This window comes from Haplochromis burtoni, unplaced genomic scaffold, assembly GCF_018398535.1.
Source record: "Haplochromis burtoni strain Fernald_Lab_line unplaced genomic scaffold, NCSU_Asbu1 Contig_86, whole genome shotgun sequence".
Taxonomy (NCBI): Eukaryota; Metazoa; Chordata; class Actinopteri; order Cichliformes; family Cichlidae; genus Haplochromis; species Haplochromis burtoni.
The window spans coordinates 1271508-1294750 of NW_024582447.1; the positions used below are offsets into that span (position 1 = coordinate 1271508).

Below are 23243 nucleotides of genomic sequence, written 5' to 3' on the forward strand. Positions count from 1 at the left end.
GGGGGGGTATTACTGTGGCTGTCCATTTCTCTGGATCAGCTGATGGCTACGGATGATGGAGCGGAGAAGGGTCAAGGGTCAAAGCCTTGCATTGTCAGCCTGGCCCCACTCTCCCGTGGGGTTCCCTCCCTCTCTCTGCCCCCCTCTGCCATCCGTTCCCCGGAGCCTCCTGCACATTTACATACATTTATCAACACTGTGTGCTGCCCTATTTTGTCGGGAAAGAGGCTGCGCTGCACGGCTTACTGGCTGCGTTACCCTTGCAGTTACTGCAGCTCATGCATTCCTTCAAGTCATATTTGCAAGCTTTTTATGTTGTGTCCAGGCACTGGTGCATGCCGTGGATGCGCATCTGCATGAAACATCTATGCGCCGACTATCTGGTCAAGTTTGTGTGTCTCCCTGCACATCTGTGTGTGTGTGGTTGTGTGCACGCCTGTGTGTTACCAGGACAAGACAAGGCCTCCCATCCCCCCTCCCCCAGTAGGCATACCCTCCTCGCCCTTCATGCCCCCTCCCATTCCCATCACCCCCCCACCCCCCCTTAACGCACACACACACACACACACACACACACACACACACACACACACACACACACACACACACACACACACACACACACACACCTCCCCCACTTTGCCTGTGTAATCCCTGCCAGCTGGCCCTGTTGGCTAATCCCTCTGCACTGATCAGCTGGGCCACGCATCCAGTACGGGACAGGACAGGGACAGGGGCAGATAGGGGCGGGACACTCTATGTGCGTGTGTGCGCGTGTATCTGTCTGCATGTGTGTTTGCGTGCGTGTGTGTTAGGTGGGGGGTGGTGTCGACCAGAAAGCATAAATTGAAGCCCGTGCCTTCGCCTCGGCGCAGTGTGTCTGTGTGTGAGCCAGTTGCCTGTTCCTCCTCGTCCGTCCATCCATTATCTCTCTCCTTCTCCTCCTTCTCCCTTGGATCCTTATACATATATACCTGCCTGGCTTATATATGTATATTTTACATCTTGGGCTTTTTTGTCTTCCTTTTTGGTTTTGTCTTGAGCAGATCCAAATGGATTTTTCTATTTTGTGGTGACTGGGTAGAATTTAGCTTTGTTTTTTTTGTTTTTCCTGCTACCCTCTCCTCTTTCCCCTGACTGCATGCGTGACACCTGCCTGCCTGCCTCCCGTCCCTTCAGCCCCTTGTCCGCCATCCCACCATCCCCCTGTGTGACTGCTCCCCTGCTCTTCCCAACCCACAAGGACCTTCACAGGATGGAGCTGCGCAGGCACAGCTACAACTACAGCGACAACAATCACAGAATCAGGACCAAGGACCCGAAGGAGGAAATACACTGCACCTTCTTTGCAATTTTTTTTTTTTTGCTACGTCTTTAGTGAGGAAGGATATATTTGATCTGAAAAACAAAAAAACAAAAACTGTATTAAAAATAGAAAGGACCTGAGGGCAGTGATCAAGAGTTGTAAAAAGAGCGATTTTAGCTGTAACGCTATCAGTTTTTCAGGAGAGTCTTGCGTAATGGCAAACAAGCTTAATTTTTCCTCTTGCGCTTTTGCTTTGGGCCGAACATTAATATTCACTTTTTTTGATTAGTTACTTATTTACTTATACATACATAGTTTTTAATTACAGGATGGAGAGTGTTGTTATTTAGATCCTGTTTTCCAGTCTGTACATAGCTATAGTTGCATGCGCAGAGCGGCACAGAGACAGAGAGAGAGAGAACAGTAGAGAAGAGATGGAGAGTGGGAGGGAGGGAGGGTAAGGGGGAGATAACGACACAGCTTTACCAACTGTAATGAAGAACTGCTTGATCTGGTTAAACCGTACCAAGCTCTTAACCAGGAACAGTGGGGGCAGTGCTATGGCGAGGATAAGGTGTAGCTGTGCATCGTAACGTGTTCTCATAAATATCTAGTCGTCGTCCTTTGTTTTGCTCTGAGGGGAAGATGGTCTGCAGGAATGGTAGCAATCAGGTAGCTGGGCTGCTGCTCTCTTTATGGTGCAACAAAGGTAGCTTTGCTCGCCTGCTCTATCTCCCTCCTTGTTTCTCTGTGCTTTCCTCTCTCTGTGGTGCTTTTTTTTATGATATGCTTTAGTATGTGTATACAAAATGTGTACACATGTCTTAATGGTGTGAATTCTATTTTGATGATCACAAAATGTATTTTTTTTCATCTTTTTTCTGCTGGAAACCCTCTTTTGCACAGCTAGAACTGCATGCATGCATTTACATACTGTGAGCTGTTCCAATAGAATGTCACTGGCTTGTATTGTGTATGCTTTTTTCTGTATTGTTTATATTGAAAATGTGTTTTCGTTGCAAAGGGAGAGTGCATGTTAGTGTGGGATTAGCATGCAATGTACTTTGTCGTGTAGAAGGACCGCATAGCAGCCCCTGAGGCTTCAGGGACAAGGAATCACAGGTGAGGAGAGAGGAATGACAAAGTCAAACAGGGACGGAGTGGCGAAATCCAAAACAAAACGCACATTGAAGACTGAGAAAGTGACAGCGTTTAGCAAAGAATGCGCATGTTAAAAATTGCTGTAGTGCAAGCATGGTAAGTGAAGCGATTAGAAGCATCGAAGTAGCTGGGAACATTTTGGAAGTTTCGGTTTGGGCTCTTTGTGTTCACAGTGGACCTTGATTTAATTTCAATACAATTAAGGCACGCGGTGAATGCCAAGAGAGAAGCCACAGTCTTCGCTCACCTGAGAAAACAGTGTAAAGCCCATCCAACACAGGAAAGTGGCACTGGTAACTGCACAGATGGGTGTTTGCTACCATCCTATGGGATTAGGAAGAGAATCAGGAAAGTAGGCATTAGGCAGAGCTACTAAACAGTGGCCTAAGACAGGTGTACAGATGAGTTAATGCAAACCACAGAACATATATTCTTTAGACATTGAGGGAAAATAGGCGAAATAAGGACACCACAATCACTGGGTGCCAGGCTAAGCCTATACTAATAAACTGGTTTTCCATAACGTCAGGACAGACAGAGCCATAGGCAGCCTACCAGTGTTGGTCCTTTGGCCAAATGGACAGAGGGATCACACTAGGGGGATTTGCCATGTGGTGACAGAGAGCCACTTCAAAGGTCTGTGTATTTCCGCATGAGCGTACACTTGCCCTATCTGACAGAAAGATGAAAAACAGGATGAAAATGCTACAAGGGGATAATGTGCTACTACACAATTATTGTTTTTAGGCCTATCATAAAACACAACAACCACCTCCACCATTCTCATGCATGCCGATTTATTCTTTTTCCACTGAACCAATTTCTGTTGCTATTCATAGTCTGAAAATACGGCTTTTTAAAATTTGATTTCACTTGACTTTATTTGACTTTTGCTCATTTAGAATGATACTTGTTTTGTTCGTCAGTTTCTGTGTCACACCTTTGTGTTTTTGTTCTGCAAAAAGTCTCAATAAAGACATCGTTTCATGGACAACATTTCTATTTGTAGTATCTAGTATTTCTTTTCAAAGCAAAAAAAAAAAGAAAAATTCAGAAGAAGTAAATAAAAAGACATAACGAATAAAGTAATTTAAAAGACGAGCTTCGGTTTTACTCCTATAATCACAGAGATGTGTCAGATGATTCAAGCTGTACATCGCTGTAGGCAATAAAGATGTGAGCTGACCTACATCTCGGATGATGGAAGCAGAACAGGCAAAAATTTTTTTTATATATATATATTTTTATAAATTGATTTTGTTTAATTTTACTTATTTATATATCTATACTATTCGATTATTAAAGTTTATATTCAAAATTTGATTCAGTGTGTTCAGTATAGGAAAACTGGATAAAAACATCCCCAAAAGACAACATTTTGAAGAGACTTGAAGATTAAAAACACAAAAGACTTTTTTTTGTTTTCTTTCCCGAGAATAATCTGCATCTGTTGTAGGCCTAAATGCGTTATGCTGACATGCTGGTGAAGAACAATTCATTATTGACTGTCATCTGCACATAATTAGAGCGTGCACAGGGCAAGTGTGCCACATATGTTAAGACAGAGGTCATCAACTGTTTTCAGGCCCCTATGGCTGTCTACACATTATGCATTTTTTATAAAACTCTCAATACGATCGGAAGACTATGGGCAAAATGAGGGGGTACCACTCAATATGTTAACGGTGTGGAACCCCTGGCAATGGAGAGCAGGTGACCGAGTGTAAACCCCCCATCATGTGGTAAAAAACATGAATTGACTGTTCTCTCTCTCTCTCTCTCTCTCTCTCTCTCTCTCTCTAGATAGATAGATAGATAGATAGATAGATAGATAGATAGATAGATAGATAGATAGATAGATAGATAGATAGATAGATAGATAGACAGACATAGTGAAAAATTCCTGATTAAAAAAATCCACTTTGAAAATTAGATGCAAAATATAATAAAGTGACTGAAATTGCAGCCAGTGAGGTCCAAGAACACAGAGTGTATGCATGTATTATTCTTTTCTATTAGAAAAATATCAGTCCATATACATATTAGTTATATTAAGTGCCTTATTCTTTCAGGACTGCTTCTATTTTTTACTTTTAGCTATGGGCAGGCTTTCTGAAACAAAATGCACGAAATCTAATTTAGTCATGTAAATAGAGGTCGGTTTGGCGACATGGTGAAGCGTCACTAATGGAAGAAAGAGATGGATGCCTTATGATAATGAGGGGAAAATAAAGCAGATCCATGACCTTGTAGCGCAATATGAACCCACCGACACAACGCATTCAAGTAGCTCTCTCTAAACAATACTTCCCAACAGAAAATATTTAATAATCTTTTTTTCCCCTGTGTGAAAAATTTGCAGGGACTAATGTTTGAAATATGAAATAAATAACCCGCCACGGGCCCTCATCAGACCATTTCTTTAATCAGCTGACAGATCCACTGGATTGTTTGTGGTGCTGCTGTATTAACAGCTACATTTTTTTCCGAATCACAGAAGTCAGGAAAGGGACTTTAACTGATAATAATTTTTTATATATATATTTTTAATTTTTTAAAATATATATATATATATATATATATATTTTTTTTTTTTCGCCTCCACCTCCTTCATGCATTTAGGTTCATGCGCGCGCTGAGATGTGTGTGGTGACCCCCCTCTATACCACCTCCTCCTACTCCATTCTCCCCTTGGTCCCATTTCCCTTTCTTCTCCTCCACCACCGGCTCTGTAGCAGTATCTGCCTCTGTTTTATGGCCGCTCATTTGCATCCCAGGAGGGGCTAAAAGGCGTCCCCAGAGACGCGCAGATAAGGGTCACGGGAGATCCCCTCGAGGCAGCATGTTTGCCACGCACCCTCCACGCAGACACGACACGTGCCGTCGACCTCCCTCTCGACACACACACACGCAAACACACACAGATCCTCGCAGGCTACTTCTATCTTTGTACACACAGTTCTTTTACACAGACCCCGCACTTTCATCCCAAAGAGCAAAAGGATGCTTGCCCGTGTCGCCTCATATTTTCCTCTCAGGCCTCTCTCTGTTACATTGTGTACTTTAATAATATATATATATTATTTTTAAGCCCATCACTGAGCACATTGTAGTTATGTTGTCCAACACCAGCAGGTCCTTACAGCTTTCCAGGCAGTGTGCAAGAAAGAGGACTTGAACTGAAGCAACGACCCCTTCCTTTAAATAAAAGCGTTATGAGGTATATTCTTTTGACAGACTATGGAATCTATGTTAAGTCAGTTATGAATGTAACGTGTATGGCTGCAAATAAAGAAGTAGTAATAGTGTTTCGCAATTACAGCATACCACATTTTCAGTGTTTGCAAGACTGATGTAAAGCCGCATAAGCTCTAAAAATATTGAACGGCTCTTTGGACGCGTTTTGCATTAAAAACCGACGACTTTCTTTTGTAGTGTTTACATTATCTGTGCAGAAATGGGCTAAATCGTTTAATTTTGTCTGCCAGCTTTTCAATTTTAAAGATACATTTGAAATTTTGTAGACTACATATCTTTATCCAGCTGTTGGCAGCGTTTAAGGTCTCACAAAAACAAAATATGAGGGTTAAAGAGCACGTGCCATTTCTATTATCAGTAACTTTTGGAGGATTTAAAAAAAACAAAAAAAACCAAAAAACTAAACACTGCCAGGAAGAATAAAACCAACGAATCTCAGAGCAAATAAAGTCACAGCAGGCCCTTGATGCTGAGGCCAGTTTCGGAACGCCATCGAGCCCAGGCTGAAAATCCTCGTCCTTGATCATCTTGAAGCGTCAGTAAATAGTCCTGTGTCGCCCTCTTGTGTCTGCTATGTTCAGTGCAAGCAGCAAAGGAGAGAAAATGGCGCACTGTACGTTAAACAGCTGCACATCACATTTCCTCAACTCTACTTCCGCCATATCAAAAGGTAAGAGGACCCAGTTTTTCCGGTTCTTTGCTCCCTTTGAGTGCGTAGAATCGGAAACTAAAGACGATCAGGCTCATTTTACAATGAGCTGCAAATCATGTGTTGCCACTGTACACCTGCAGTCTTTTATGCCAGTAGACCATACAAGTGGTGTCTGGCCCAGCGACAGATGAAACAAAACACTAAAAACAATCTTACTGTGCATCCCAAATGGCATTCCTGCCTGCTATCAGCACAAAGACAATGCACACAGACAAGTCTGTATAAACAACCTACTAAAGGGGGGGAAGCAAAGCCCAATGAGAAACCACACATGACTTCGTGGAGCATCTTTATTATGCCACAAATAAAAGCCAGTAGTTCTGAAAGAGGACCTTGCGCTTTTTACTCACCAACAATGACATTCTGAAAATGGTCGAAGCTGATTGTGATATAGTATGTATGGTTGGCTGAGCAGAAACGGGAATCCGGGAGTGTGTAGCACAAAGGCGGGTTTGGAAAGTAGAGGTAAGAAATGCAGGGCAGCACAGTGTGGATCGAAGCTTGGATTAAAAAAATAAAATAAAATAAAAAGGGGGGGGCGGGGGTGTTGGAGGATGGAGAATGGCAGGAAGAAACATTCAGATACCCATATGAGAGGGGGGAGGGGAAAACAAACAAACAAAAAAAAAAAAAACCCACACAGACATGCTGCATGACAAAACTGCTTTCCAAACAAGGGGAATGCACACCGTTCTGCTTAATATACCACATTTATTACTTTTGAACTGATTAATAGAAAGAGTGGGTCAAGACCACTCGCATCACTGTCTTTAGAAAACGGAGGAAGGAGAGAACAAAAAAAAAAAAAAAAAGCAGCCCATAGCAACAACGAATCAACTTGTCCAATAGAAAGGAGGAAGGAGAAAAAAAAAAAAAAGGGGGGGGTAAATTAGGTCCAAAGACTGTCAGAGGGCCCCTTTTTTAAAGACCTTAAAAATTATACAGTGGGCAAGGTTTTATCAACTTAACATTTCTTTTACTTTCGAACTCTTAAACCTCTTCCATCCCCTTCTAGATCCTCCCTACCCTACCACCCCACACACTCCATCCAACACACTGGGAAAACAAAATGAAGGGCCTTCTGAACATTTGCAGTCCTCTCAAACAAAAACATGGCAAGCGTGTAGAGAGATTCTGGAGTGAGCGTAGCTGGCATACGCCTACGATGAAAATCCACCAAGGAGGAAACTCTGCTGGGTCCCGGTTGAACATTTGAGCATCCTCAAAAGACAGATTGGGGTGGGGTGGTGGTGGGGTTACAAAGAAAATGAGACAAACAGCCCATTTTTCCACTTTGGGACACTATTATTAGTCAACACTACAATTTCTATTTGATTTGTGTGTTTGTGTGAGAATTATAGACCTGCTCTTGGACCATTTAAAAAACAAAAAAAACAAAACAAAAAACAAGCTGATCCATTCATTTCAAAAAGGAAAAAAAGCAGCATACAAGGGGAGAAAGCATATGTAGTGGAATGGGGAGGGCAAAGAAAAAAAAAAAAAAATCACCTAATGATGCTATGCATTTAGTTGTAGTCCTATGAATAATTGTTTCCTTTTCTTTTTACTACAAGTTCAAAGTAAGTCTTTAAAGTCAAAAGAAATCAAAGTCTTCATTTAGTTTCTGTCCTTTGTTAATTCTTCACCCCTATTAGAATTTCTTTAAGAGATCTGGATGTAATGACGTAATGGGGTAGAGGGCTTTAAGGGGGCCATTGCAGTCTTTGACCAAAGCACCAACTGTTACTTGACTCGTCCTTGGCGCTCCTAGAACATGAAAGGACAGCGTGTTACACACAAAGCAGAAATTACATCATACAAAATATAGGCACATTGCAATAGATCCTTCCAGTTTCTCTTGTTAAATGTGGGCATCCACTTAATACACATTTTAATAGTTTCATAAAACCACAGCTCTTGTTTGCAAACGACAACCTAAACAGATGTGGGTTTCAAGGAGGAAAAGCTCGATAACTTAGCAGCGTTACAGGTACCAAAATATCAACTACGTAATGTATGTGAAAAATATCCAAGTGGCACAGACTCAAAGTATGAAAACAGGCTAAATTTCTTCAGAATACAGTTACCTGAAGCCTGTAATGACTTCTGTTGTTTGGGTTGCTGGGATATGGCTCACTGCCTTGGACCTCCACCTGTCACAAAAGAAGCAAAAACTGAGCACAACTGAAGCACTTCAGATTGAAAGAGCCAGGTCTTTGTAGTAAGATCATTCAGTAATTTGGCCCAAAGGATTACTTAGAAACAGAGCAGATTCTGAGTGGCCTAGCTCAACAGCTAAATATCAATAACTCTATATACAGATAACAGATATTAAAATAGATAAAACCAAATGTTGTCCATCTCAAACTGACATATATAAGACAATGTACCCTAGATGAATCTTCTTCAAATGTGCATTTATCATTTTTTATTTTTCAGTAAGCAATTAATTCAGGTTTACTGTCCTCAATTAAGTGGCTCAGTTAGTTTCAAGTCTGGGTGTAAACATAACTCAAAATGAACAAATCACCACAGGTTAAAATGCTGTTTTTAAGACTTCGAACACCTGGGATAAAATTTAAAAGGTTTTCCCTTTCTTACAGAGACCACAAAAGAGCAGTTATGCTCTCAGTTCATTTTTGAACAGATGTCTTGCCATCAAGCGAGGAAGGAGAAAGCCAAAATACCCAATAAAATTTAATATAAACTACATACTGCAAATTCACCTCCACCAATAGTCGAGCTTACGTATTTGAGCATAAACATTGTGTAGACAAAGATATTCATGAAAAATATAAAAGTTTTTGCTTTTTTTCCTCTTGTTATTTTAGTTCTATTTAAATCTATCCAAGCTCATAGATACTAAGTGGTAACCTCCAGGCAGCACATTTGGGTTTTTAGCAAGCTACACGCGTTTTTCCCCAATCACAGCAGTTCTGAAAAATAAAATGCAAAACCATGTCAAGAGATTCATCTATATAATGCCAGTGCACACCATTAAAAAAATAATTAAGAGGCTAATTTAAATTAGGTTCCAGCTCAACACTGCTATGTGGGTGCTTTGTGGCCCAACAATGATGACAGATGTTAAGCATTGTGGATCTTTGTTACCAGTATCCGCTTGCCTTTTCGCCATTCATTATTCTTCTGATATGCTCTGTCTGAATAATCCACTCACCAATAATAATAAATAAATAATCCAAGCAACAATCCCCACCCTTGTGTCACACACACTTGGGGTTCAGTATATTTCATTGAAGGCAAACTTAAAGATGACACTGAATAAAACAACTGTCCCTAGATTTACCCAACAAATAGAAAATCAACAAGCATTTGGAGACAGGTGAGTGTAATTTCCAATACAGAGTATGCTTATGTAAATTTAAATAATGTCTCCACCTTGATACGCCCATATTTTGGATGTAATCCATTTGCCAAAGAGGAAACACACAATTAAGATGAAATAAGGGCTGGCAGTATGGAGTCATTTCTTGCTTACTACACCAACAAGTTTTGTGTGCTTGCACCAGTCTGTGGCTTAGCTGTGATCCAGCTGACACTGGTCAAATGAGTTGACAATAGGAAAGTGGCATGAGTTGTACCCAAAGTGAGTAACATTTTCCTTCACCCGTTTTCTCAACTCCATGTGTGAGGATGGGCTCACGGGAAGAGAGAAACTAACAGGGGAGGCAAAATAATTATGATTAAAAATGACAAAACACATGTCTCATCTGACGGACATGAAAGCATACAAATACTTTAAGCACTCACTTCCCTCCTCCCCACCTTTTTATTTGACCCCCTTTTGAGTTTTAGTGGGAGAGGGCAGAGGTCCCATTGACATTTATCCTTCCAATAACGGACAACTAAGTAAATTTTAATCGATACATATTTTACTTTTCATTTCAGTTAGCTAGAAAAGCAATGTTATGTCATACCTGGTGCTCTTCGTAACAGAGCTTATTAAAGTAACGCAGGTATTGGATTTAGTAACTGACTAAAGACAAGGTCTCTATTTTGGCATCAAGACTAAGTAACTGATAAATGCATCTGTAGTCAAAAAAGAAAAGAGAAAAAAAAAAGAGTAAAACACGAAAGGAAAAAGAAAAAGAAAACGCACCGCTTGCTTGAAAAAGAAAGAAACCCTAGAAAAAACAAACCATTGAACGATCCCAGTATAAACTTAAAAACAAATTTCCCTTTGACATTTTTCCATTTTTGCTCTGCTACCTTCATGCTCAAATAAGCTAAAGAGATTATCAATATCATAAAGCAGTAAAGGGGACAACATCTCTCATAGTTTTAGCAGCACAGCAGCTTCAGCTGTGAACAAGATAACACTGATCAAGTTGCTATAATTACACAACACCATGCATGTTATCCATTTTATCTTTGTAAATGTTTTCTCTTGCTGTCCACTCTTAAAGTAGAACATTACATGTGACTGTTAACAGGTAGAACATAACAAAAGCTAAAGGAAAAAAAGAAAAGATGACAAATTGTTCTAATCCATATAAGCACATGAAAATCAGCTCTCAGCCCATCTGTAAAGGGTTGTATTGTACCGTTTCTTTGTAATGCATAACATCAATGTTGTACAAACACACATACACAGGCTTCAAACACTCCACCTTTTTTGAAGATCACACTTGTTTTTCATTCATTTGTTATGTCATTCACTTTATTCAACAGTGACTTTGTTACCTTTTTCACACACTCTTCTTCTTCCTGACGCTTCTCGTAGTGAGAAAAGTCATCGAAGATGGAAGTGGTGTGTTTATATCCAGCGATGATCTTTAGCACCTGCCTGGCCTTGTCCAGTGGCACCTCCTGTGTGTCCCGAGAGTTGGTCACTGGCTTATTTTCGTTGTTCTCCAGTCGAATGTGCCTCAGTTGACTGTTGGGAACGTCCTTAACAAAGATCCAGCGCACATCAAAACGACCCTTCCACTTGTCCTGCGACCACACGCCAGCAGACGTGTTGTAGTCCACGGGTGAGCGCATTTCTGCTACACCACAGAAGTGACCGCTCCCATTGACACTGAACAGAAGATAAAGTGGTCCTTTACCACCCAGTGAACGGTAAGCTGCATCAAGCCTCTTGTTGCCATGCTCCGTGCTGCACCAGATGTTATACTTGATGGAGCGGTGGATGTCATCCTCGGAGTAGCTCTTGATGATAAACACCCTGCCCTGCTTGGGATTCCAGTCAAAGTCCTTCGGGTTATAGTTGTTGACCATACGCAACTTCTCTAAAACTGGGTGAGGCTCCGAAGGGACCCCTGGAACCACACCCACTCCTGAAGAAGAGGGAGGTGACTGGCCTGTACCACTCCCACTCGTATCCCCAAATCCATTGGCCCTATTCCGTGGTGGGACCCAGCGGGTAGGTTGAGATTGTTGTTGCTGTTGGCTTGGTGGAGGAGGGCCACCCTGGGAGAGAGGAGGCTGGGGCATCTGACCCATACCTGGCTGCCCAGTGGGTGGAAGCTGATGCTGACCCATCTGGGAAACAGGTGGAACCAGTTGTCCATTGCTCAGGGGCATTTGTGGATTCCCCACAGCAGTACTTCCAGGCTGCGGGGAAGCCTGATTGGGCGGCTGCCCGTTGCTGGGAATAGGGGGCACCTGCTGAGGAGTGGTGGCTTTAGGCATTGTGCCCTTGTTGTCCCAAGTGCCAATGTCCATGTTGTGTTTAATGGGCGGAGGAGGCAAATTAGCACCAGCCATGCCACCCTTAGTTTTAAGCTTGGGCTGGGGTTTGGCTGGTTTGCTGGCAATATCAGCCCAAGAGGCAGGCTTGGCAGGGGCAATTGAGACAGGAGGCATGCTGGGAGGTCCAACAGATGATACAGGGCCTAGTGGACCCCCACCGGGTAATCCAGAGCCAACTACCTTAGGCGCCAAGTCCCCGGTACCACCAGGAGCAGCACCACCTATCTTAAGTCCCGCCATGCCCTGGTCCAGGCTGTTCATACCAGGTGCCTTGTTAAGGGGCTCGTTGGCAGCAGGTGCAAATGGGGACTGTCCATCAATCATGGCACCTCCAAGTGAGCTGGGAGCATAGGCGTAGCTGCTGCTGTAGCCAGAGCTCTGCGGTGTCCCCGACTGTCCCTGAGAGCTGTTGTTACCCCATGCTGAGAAGTCGATGCCACTGGGGAAAAAGTTGAAGCCATGCTGACCTAGAAATGGGTTGCTCCCCAGGGGGCCTGGTTGCCCAAACATAGCGTCCGGGAGGTAGTGGGGTTCCCCATTGCTCAGCTGTCCATAGGAGGCCAGGTAAGGCATAGGAGGATCCCCACCTGTGGACCATGCTGCCTCATTCAGGGAGTAGGAAAATCCTATGGAGGGGCTGTAGTAGCTGGGCATGTACGAGTCCGACATGGCCGTATAGGCATTGCTCTAAATGGAATAGAAAAATGTGATTTAGTGACAACATGGGGGAACAAAAATAAAAATAAATAAAAAATTGTGGAAAAGCACCCTAGCATTTAATTATTAAAGCAACATATTTTGTAACATTAACAGCTGAACACTCCTCTTAACATGAGCGCAACTGGTTCTTCATCCAGGGAGTGAAACCACAGTAAAAATAAGTAAAGTAATTGAACTGTCACTGCTCACCACGGATTGTGACAACAATGTAAACAATCCTCTCACTATTCCTCCTTTAAACTCATCTATAAATAAACAGAACTAAACAATGAACTGTTCCCCCACCACCATTTAGAGTGTCTTGGAAGAAGATAAGGACAGCTATTCTTCTGAGTGGACCAAAAGACAGGCTCTATTATTTTCCTCTACAGCCCACTTCACAGTGCATGTGTACGTGTGTTAGTTACTGCACAGGGAACAACCACATTTAACAAAAATTAAAGCAATAAAATCCAAGGTGAATAAAGAGATGCACATTAATATTCTTCGTAATCAAAACACAAAAATGTGCAAAGTAAACCTTTTTTTAATAGGTTTACTTACAATTAATAATATGGCTGAAATTGGGTTTAACAGATGTGCTAAGATTCCAGTAACTAGGATATATTTATTCTGATATGCACGGTCATGAAACTTGTCGTGGATGCAAGCTAGAGAATATCAGCTGATCTCTACATCACCATTTTAACTTCCTTAAACCAGAATTTCACTTAACCCTTATCAGATTTATCTGAATTTTAGTGCAATAAAACAAAAAAGATTTGTGTTCAACTAAGAACATTTAAGGATAAGCCAGTAACAGACTACTTAAAAAAAAAAGGAAAGATTCAGACAAAACCTCACACACTGGGAAAACATTTACCTGTCTGGCCTGAGTATTCAGGTAAGGCTCAAATTCATCGTCATTCAAAGTATCCTTTTGGGTCACAGCTCCGTTTTGCACTGTAAATGAAACAACACTTGTGTTAACAGGCCTGTGCAACCCCAGAGGTACAATGGGTTAGACATTATCAGGCAATTAACATCAGCACCAACGCCACTCGTTACATAACAAAACCACTCCCTGAAATTAGAACAAGGGGGAAAAAAGCAATAATTGCTCACTATGCTTCAGATTACACAGTATGCTCAATTATTTGAATCAGGCCCAGGAAAAATTAAATGGACTTGGAAGTAGTCAAATACTGGCATAAAAGAGCACTAAAGAAATTTAGATTCCCACAGCAATAGACACATTAAAATAATAGATAAAACCAATACTGACATCACTTCGAGAGAAAAATGCATGTTAAAATGCAGGTAGATGAGTAGTGTGTGCGTGCGAGCGAGCCCCCCCCCCCGCGAGTTAAAGAGCGCTCTCTGTTACAGGTGATGTTCATGTGCTGGAAAACACGAGATTGTCGGAGCTTTTCGGAGAAAGGGACAAATAGAATTAAAATAAAAATTATTTGTTCAATGTGTTTATTCAACATTATAGACTGACAGCATAATGATGGGAAAGCGCGAGGGCCTTTCTGACACAGGAAAAGCATGTCGGAAGACGTGTCATTTTGGTTAACCTAGCAACCAGCTAACATTAGCACGCTAGCGTCTCCATGTTAACGAGCGCCAAGAGTCCTTTCAACTTGACGGAGTTGGCTAACATTAGCCAGGTCGCCAGCGTGCTATAGGGTGGCACCTGTAGCCCTAATATTGCAAAAGAAATTTCATAATGTCTGATAATTAAAGACACTGAGCAGTAAGGTGTTTTCCACGCAACTATGGGTGATAAAAGGCATTAAAAGTAGAACCAGGAAAAGGATGCTCATGTGTATCATGTTGCCATTTAAAGTTAGCCACTCTGGAGACAGCTAGCCTGAAGCTACCTGTGGGAACCTGTGCGATTTCTGGGATGTAAAGGACACTCAAAATTGCTCTGTTTAAAGCCTGAAAAATCCCAACCTGAAACACAGTATCATTAAGCGTTTCACTCAAGTGATAAATTATATGAAAACCTTTAAATCGTGTACACAGAGGCCCATTCTACCCGAGCAGCTAGGAAGCCAGCTATCGCGTTCGCGCACGCAAGATTTTCTAAAGCGAAAGGTACATAAAAAGATTCGCACTCTCTCAAACCCAAGTCGACAATGTTAGATAATATTTGGTCTTACCTTTATTAGCTTGGCCTTTCGGTCTCTGGATTGGGTCCAGGTGATTCATGAAGGTTTGATTTATGAGAAGAGAGGAAGGGGAAAAAATAGATGAAGAGATATATTTTCAGCAGTCAGTTCCTTTAGCAGGTGGTCAGGCCTACTGCACTACGGAGCCGCTGCCTCTGAGCTAAGCTATCCTGGCTAGCCCGTCGCGATGCTGAGAAATTTGGCCCCCGTAAATGTTCAGAAAATACCTCTCTTTACCTGTTCAAGAAGACTGCTGGCTGACATGTCTTTTCCCCCCCGGAGCCTGTGTAACTGTATTTACTCCTAAATAAAAGCGGCAGGGTAAAATAATTATCAAGCTATTGAAGCGTTTCAGCCAAGCACCCTTATCTCTCTACAGAGCCTGGTTCTACACAATGGCGGGCTGCAGTTTGCTTGACAGACTCCTCAACATGGCTGGGCGGCCCTCGTCAACCCACGATGGTATTTATTTACAAAAAACGTGCGCCCCCCATTGGTGTGGAGGAGCCAGGGTGATGTTAGAGGCTATTATTTTCATTATAAAACATCAACATCTGAAAGATATTTGAGATATAAATTTCTTATAAAACCACTGTAGGATGTAGAATACAACATAACAATATACAATATAACATAAATATGTTATTTATGTTTCATATATATGTGCTTGATGGTTGCTGAATGTGTGGTGCTATGACAACAATTTTCCTCTGGGATTGATAAAGTCTCTCTGATTCTGATAAACAAAACCACATCAGGAAATCAGGATTTCTAATCTAAAAATCCTAAAAACTAATCTGTTATATAACTGTTACTTACCCAGGAATTTATTTTCAAAATTCACTGCTGAAACAGTTGCACCTTTAAATCATTTTCATGCTGTTTTTGCACTGCTTTCCAAATCAGTAGAGCAGAAGGTTGCCCCAGAGTGAATGTTGTGGGTTGCAAAATTACGTGTTTCTTCAGAGAAGCCCCCAGCCTGCCCCAGGGGAGCTGCTGTGTGAGCTACAAGCTTGTGAAGTCTGTGATTGTACAGGTTGGAGGTATGAATGAATGCAGTGCCGATTCTAGAGTCTATAGTGGCCTTAGGCAAAAATTCACAGGTGGCCCCTTCAACCACCATTCATTAAAATTATGGTTTAAAAAAATCTGACATCATTAAAAGAAATTGTGCACTCACTGTCACAGCCACCACAGCTGGACACCCTTGGCTGCTCTGCTAGCTTAGCTAAATAATATTAAATGTCAAAGAGACCAAAATAAATACTGTGACGTTAGTGGGTAGCAAGTATTTCTCACCCAAAAGTTAAGGCTAATCTGGCAGCAGTTTAGTTATTTAATATTGTACAGTACCAATCAAAAATTTAAGACCACTTAAAAAATGGCAAAAAAATCACATTTTACCTGATTGGATCTTATAAAAAGGTTCCAAGTAGAGCTTCAACTTGCAACAAGAAGAAATGGGAGTGAAAAAAGAGAGAAAAAACATGTTTTTTTTAGCATGCAGTTTATTGAAAACAGCGCTTAAACTGAAACAGGCTGTTTTACAGCTGATCAAAAGTTTAAGACCACATGCCTTTAAAGGCTAAATCTGTGCAAAAAATGTGGATTCATTATCATTTTCTGTCAGATAGTCACCCTGTCATGACTTTCTGATGGCAAAGGCAAAAAAACCTCTCCCTTTTTGGTTGGGTTGTTGAACTGCATAAACAGGATCTCTCGCTGTACGCCATTGCTGCTGAGGTGGGATGCAGTAAGACATTTGGAATTTCTTAAATGATCCTGAGAGTTATGGAACAAAAACGTCAAGTGGAAGACCCCCATAAATTTCACCAACACTCAGCTGGAGGATCCAGTTGCCTGTCTGTCAAGACACTGGATGATTCTCAACCCAAATCAAGGCTGTTACTTACGGAGCCCCGCAGGGGACATGGGAGAAAAAAAAATCAAGACGGACTTTTGCGAGATCTCGCAAAACAAACTCGGGATCTCGCAAAACTTTTGCATCGCAAAAGTTTTAGCCGGATTCTTCCCGTTAGCTCGAGACCTACTACAGCCGGGAGGAACACCGCTTTCCCGGCACATCGTGCCTCGACCTCCCGGTCGGCTTCGAGCCGGCGTCCGAAGAATACGGCTTTGCGAGATCTCGCAAAACTTTTGCGAGATCCCGAGTTGGTTTTGCGAGATCTCGCAAAACGTTTGCGAGATCCCGAGTTAGTTTTGCGAGTTCTCGCAAAAGTCCGTCCTAATTTTTTTTTCTCCCATGTCCCCTGCGGGGCTCCGTAGTTACTGGTGCCGACTGCAGCTCCATAACCATCAGACATCAGAGACTGAAGAGCTTCAAAAACAAAAGAATGTCTTCAAAGGGCTCATCTCCTTGAAAGCCACAAAACTGACTGTTTGGACTTTGCAAGAGAACACCAAACATGTGACATTGAAAGTGGAAGAAAGTTTTATTCTCTGATGAGAAAAATTTAACCTTGATGGTTTCCAACGTTGCAGATCCCACCTGAGATGTTTTCTACGCGGCACAGTGGAGAGGGTGCCATAATGGTCTGGGATGCTTTTTCCTTCAGTGGAACAATGGCGCTTCAGGAGGTGCAGGGGTGTCAAACGGCTGCTGGCTATGTCCAGATGTTGCAGAGAGCATCCCTCATGACTGAGGGCCCTTGTCTGTGTGGTAACGACTGGGTTTTTCAACTGAACAACGCTACAGTACACAATGCCATTTTGCCATTTTTCATGTGATCTTAAACTTTGGATCGGGACTGTATGTAATTGTTGCTATCTGCTGCACTCACTGCTGTTTTTCTTTCGTCGCTACAAAACTACACTGCTGTTTTGTTGATTTGTGGTAATCTGAATCACACAGGCTACTTGGAACAGAGTGAGTGGAGTCAAGTGTGGCTCCACTATTGTCATTGCAAACTTTGCATACTGCTACTACTGTATTTTAAAGTTTGTCAGTCCTTGGGGATGCACTGACCCCTGGGCACTTAGCGATTGCCTAGTTTGCCTGGTTGTAAGCTGAGCCTCTGAATGAATGAATGTACTTTGTGAGTACTGACTGAGTACTGTGTGAATGTACTTTTTGGGGCATGCAAAGACAGCTGAAACTCTTTGGAACTTCCCTAAATAAACCAAAACTTTGATTTCCTCTGACAAAAACCAAATCATCCAGTTGTCCATCATTTGCAGACACTATTTAGTTTTCTAGGTCTTTATCACCCACTAGTGTTGTTTCAGAGGATAATACTCCAACACTAGTACTTGCTATTTCATGCTCTTGCCACAAGATGGACACCTAGACACAATCCTGAATTTTCAATTTAACTTGGGCACTAAAATCAAGTTGTTGTTTTTTTTTTTCGTGTGTGTGGCAAGGCCAAGAAATCCAATTATCACAAATGATCCTACACTTATTTGCCCATGAGTTCCATTATAAAGGAACTCTGCTCACTTATACGAGTATAAAAAGCATTTCACAAGAAGATCCTTTTCTTGAAGTTAACTTTTTCTTTATGTGTTTATCATGTGTTTGATTTTGACCATGCAAGACTCAGTGACACTAATTACAAATGTGTCTATATTGATATTGCCTCAGCTTGTAAGTCATCCTTTATAAACTAATTAAGAATATACCCACTCATTCAAAGACCCAGAGTCATTTTCATCTCAAGACCAACTTTTAATATATTTTAACAAACTGTAATCTTCCAAAACATGTGGTATTATCTACAGTCATTTATGTCACCAGCTTCTAGCCTCTGTAATATTTAGTTTGTAATAGTTAACATCATGCAGGGCACTTGAGTGAAATGGTGACCCCCTCCACCCCAATCTACTGTATGTGGCATGTGACTAAATTGCACCTAAGAAGTCACGTTACAGGGCCAGGAATAACCCCATCTTTGCAGCTCAGACAATGTCAGCGATGGTCCAAGAGCAGCGTAAAAGCCATTACTCCAGAGATGAAGTAACGCAGATAAGTGTTGAAGAATGGGAAATATAGCAGACTTAACGAAGAACAAATGCAAATAGGGATGACAAACCAGTAGCAGTGACAAGACATTTGACTTGTGAAACATGCCTAGGACAGTAGAATGGCATGCATGTCTCATATTCCACCTTTCATCTCTCAATCATTTTTGGGTGCTTGACTTTTTTCCCCCTGGGGCTTGTTGACTGCTGTGGATTGGACAGGTGGCATAGCATGGCAAAGAGCTGGCTGCTTACCAGCCAATAAAAATAGCTGTGGTCTCCATGATGTCACCGGTGAGTAAATCATAGCTCCTGAGAGTAGGAAGAGAGAGAAATGATTAAATAACTGCTAATCTCTGTTTTGCATGTTTGCATGAGATTTTTTTTTCAAGAATTTCTCTTGAAAGTTTGTCTTGTTGTTTTTCGACCTAATTTGTCTAAGTTTGTGTCAGTCTCTGCATGTACTCTTTATGAATTTGGCACGTCTGCATTTTCAGATTCACATGTAAACACTGAGAACGATGTTAAACCGAGCACAAGGAAAGACTGTTGCATTACTCATGCCTACCATCCGCAACACTGCCATCTTGAGCCAGTCACACTGGCTGCAGTTGCCAGAAAGGGTGTACAAACTAAAGCCGGAGTCTGATCTCACCCCCATACCTGTCATTCTAAAGCCACAACACTATGCTGCTGATGAGAAACCTAATCTGTCGTAAATCTTCCCTGTTTGACCATGTGACACGACAAATTTCTGATTCTGCCCTCTGTCCACTCTCCGCATCTCTTTCCCCCCACCCCCTTGCCACCAGCATTGCCCTTCTAACTGCAGGCCTTGCTGGCACCCTGAAGCAGGAATGTCAGGCAGTAAGGTGACAATCCCACATGCTCAGATGAGAGGTCCTGTGTGCATCTTTCTTGTGTCTGTATGTTTTCTTTTGGCCTTACTGTATATCTGTGTGTGCTTTTCAACGAGTTTGTAATTTTGTATTTTTGTGTGCCTCATTCCGATGACCAATGCAGTTATGTGGCGGCAAAATTGTCTCAGCAATAGGATGTTAGCAATGTAGCACTTGTCAGGCTCTCTGAGGATGCTGTTAATTCACATTCTACCCATTTAATAAGGTTAGCCTCCAATACAGTGGGAATTGAGTATATTTAGCTAGGGAGCACATTGCTAGTTGTATGATTGACTCCCCAGCAATAGTGAAATTTTATTTTCTGTCAGTGTATTACAGATCTGTTTAATAAATATATTCTAAAAAAGCCTTTATATCTGTCTGTGTACCTCTAAATAACCAGCGATTTGCATATTTAAGAGCATTGATTCTAAAAATATACCAAAACATTATTGCTGATTTCTTTGCAAATCAAATCTTGGTTTTAAATTTGTGAAAGCGTTTTTCCCAGCCCTCAACAGTACTGGTGTTATTGCATGGTTGCTTGCTCAAGAAGGTAATTCTTGTAAATTAGTCCTGGAAGGAGCAACAGCTCCCTGATTGCGTTATTACCTGAAAATGGATATCATTTTGGGGCGTGGCAGTTGTGTAATATGATGATGATTATCTAAGGTACCTTCTAAATTATTTCTTAAATATTTCAAGAAATACAGAAAAATTTGCTGTAAACATTGAATTGTAATGTACAACTTAAGACCAAAAAATTGTTGACAGACTGAGATGCATTTAGGCGACAGAATTGATTTTTTTTTTAACTTGTAGGCTCCTGAAACCATAGACTTCCTCAAATAAAATACATTCTATATTCACTGTAAACACTGCTGTGGAAAATGGCGATTAATGCCAAATGCATGTGATTTCTACTGAAACGGTAAATTTGTGCATGTTTCTTAACTTTCTTTAACTAACTTGTAGATTCAAACTCTGGAAACTTGGGCCTCGGTGGTCCGCGGAGACAAAGCGGAGGTTGTTTGACGAAGAAAATAGCTGCACACATGCACATTCTATCACAGAGGATTTATCACCAACATTTGTGTAGAAGGTTGAATGAGCCAGACCTGTCCATATGTGGCCCTTTGTATGTATGCATGTGTGAGTGTGTGTGTGTGTGCCTGGGTGTCTGTGTTTCTGATGACACTTGGTGATGATTTTGAACAGCTGAGATGAGTTTGTGAACTGGACAACGGGGCAGCTGTACATCTCTGTCTTGGACATATACACACACACGTACGCGCACACACAGGCACACATACTCACTGAAGCATATAAACAACAGTGGAATCTTGAGGGGCCGACCCCCTCGGGACCAAGCCACTATGAGACCTTAATAAAGGACTTGTTGTTTCAGGAGGTAGGTTATATGGTTTCAGGTTCATATTGCAAGCCCCACTTTACAGACCATCACCATATGCTTACTGATCACATTTTCCTCAGTGGCATTTACATCTTAATAAACTTTATATTCCTTTTGACAGTTTAACTTCAGTGATCTTTAAAAAGACAGTGGTACACGGAGCATTCACAATTATTTCTTTAATGTTCTCAGGTATTTCTAGCACAGAGTATAAACTATTAATGGTGGTGTTGCAATTTGAATAGTGGTCTAAATAAAACCTGGTTGCCATTACTACCTCAGCCGGCCCGCAAATCTCAGCCAATGAAAGACTTTGCCTGGTCAGACCTCTTTTAAGAGAGGCGGGGCTTAAATGTGCTGAGGGGTCACAAGGAATGATGTAACCTGTGTTTATTTTCAGCCTATACACGTAAATGTAGACACCACCAAACACATTTCCCCTCAGAAACACACACAAGATAAATTAAAGATGTGTGCACACTGTTCTTCCCATGCATAGAGTTTGGCATACACTATTAAATATCACTGACAAAAAGAAATGAAGCAGCTGACTAAATTTTGGACTTTGGGACCAATGCCATGTTCTTGCAGGCTGACTGTCTCTCTCGCTGTCTTCCTAGTTTGGTCACTTGATGACAAATGTGGCCACATGTATGTGTGCACACACACTCAGCAGCACTCTCTTATACACGCAATCGCAAATGTGCACAGGGGTTGGCTATGGCTGGGGAAGACAGGGTGATTAAATAGAGATAAGGTGTGTGTATCACTAGGGAAGACAAGTGGAGGGGTGGGGGGAGCAGAGACAGAAAGAGTTACAGAGACAGAGAAATTTAGTCATGGCCATTAATACTAATAGTGGCCTCCCTTCCCTTCCGTCAGCTGCAGCTGTTGATCACGCTGGTGTAACAGTGAGCTTTCTAGCATTGCATCACTCTCTTTCTCCTTGACTCCTGTGGTGTCCTGCATTACATTACCCTGCATGCACATGGATCTGGTAGCCCCTATTCCACAACTTACTGCAAGGGCAATGCACTGGAAGCAGGGAAGCAGGGCTAATGCCCAAATAAGGTTATTAAAATACTTACGTGGTTTAGAAAGTGAGTTTCTCTTGCTGTCTTGGGATTATATACAATGCTGTGAATTAGAGAATTATATCACACAGCTTTGAAATAATAATGATTAAAAGCTGATAGAAAAAGAGAAAACTTACATATTTAAGCATATCCACTGCTATTTGAGAGCATACTTGATTAACTAGCATGCCAATAACCTGTTACCAGTTATTCACAGTATGTATGATGTATGCATAGCAAGATGTTGGTCATGTTCTGCATCTAGAGAACGCAGCAAAGGAACGATGTAACTTCCAGAGGAGCTCATCCACTAGCATACATCAGAGACATTCCACCTCATCTGACACTCGTCCATGGAATTCTGCGAACTTTCCACACTATTCTCCCAGGCATTCTGAAGTGCCTGTCAAAAAGACTGGCATGCCTAAACATCAGGCACCTGTAAACACTTAAAACAAGCAAAAGAGGCTGCACTATTGGAAAAAGTGTTCTTTACATTGAATGGTTGTTGTTTTGAATTCCGTGTTTCTGTGGTGCTTGTGATTGTCACTGTTTGTGTTAGTGTGTGTGAAAATATCTTTTTATTTGCACTTCTGATAGGTGATAATTTGTCATAGATTTGTGCAGAGTCCCTTTCTCCTTTATGCTGGTATGACCAGTGTATGCAACCTATAGTTGACACCTATGTGTCATTCTCGGAACCCACTAAATACTTCAGATGACTTGAGGGTTTGCTTGGCAACCGATAGCTGTTTTAAGACCATGGATACACTTTCGACCTGGACTGAACACAAAGTTTTTAAGTATCCAAAGTACATGGAGACGAATAAAAAAATCGCTGA

The 23243-nt window shown here is 41.7% G+C and overlaps 1 protein-coding gene across 1 annotated transcript; it reads right to left on the reverse strand.

The window, feature by feature from the left end:
• Window positions 1-6709: 6709 nt before the first annotated feature.
• ythdf2 (YTH N(6)-methyladenosine RNA binding protein 2) lies at window positions 6710-15479 on the reverse strand. The gene is made up of 6 exons (XM_005925656.3): window positions 15269-15479; window positions 15023-15047; window positions 13735-13814; window positions 11142-12839; window positions 8525-8590; window positions 6710-8204 (listed from the first exon to the last, which is right to left on the reverse strand). The coding sequence occupies exons 1-6, from the start codon at window positions 15293-15295 to the stop codon at window positions 8181-8183; spliced, it is 1920 nt and encodes a 639-aa protein (XP_005925718.1). The 5' UTR covers window positions 15296-15479; the 3' UTR covers window positions 6710-8180.
• Window positions 15480-23243: the final 7764 nt, after the last annotated feature.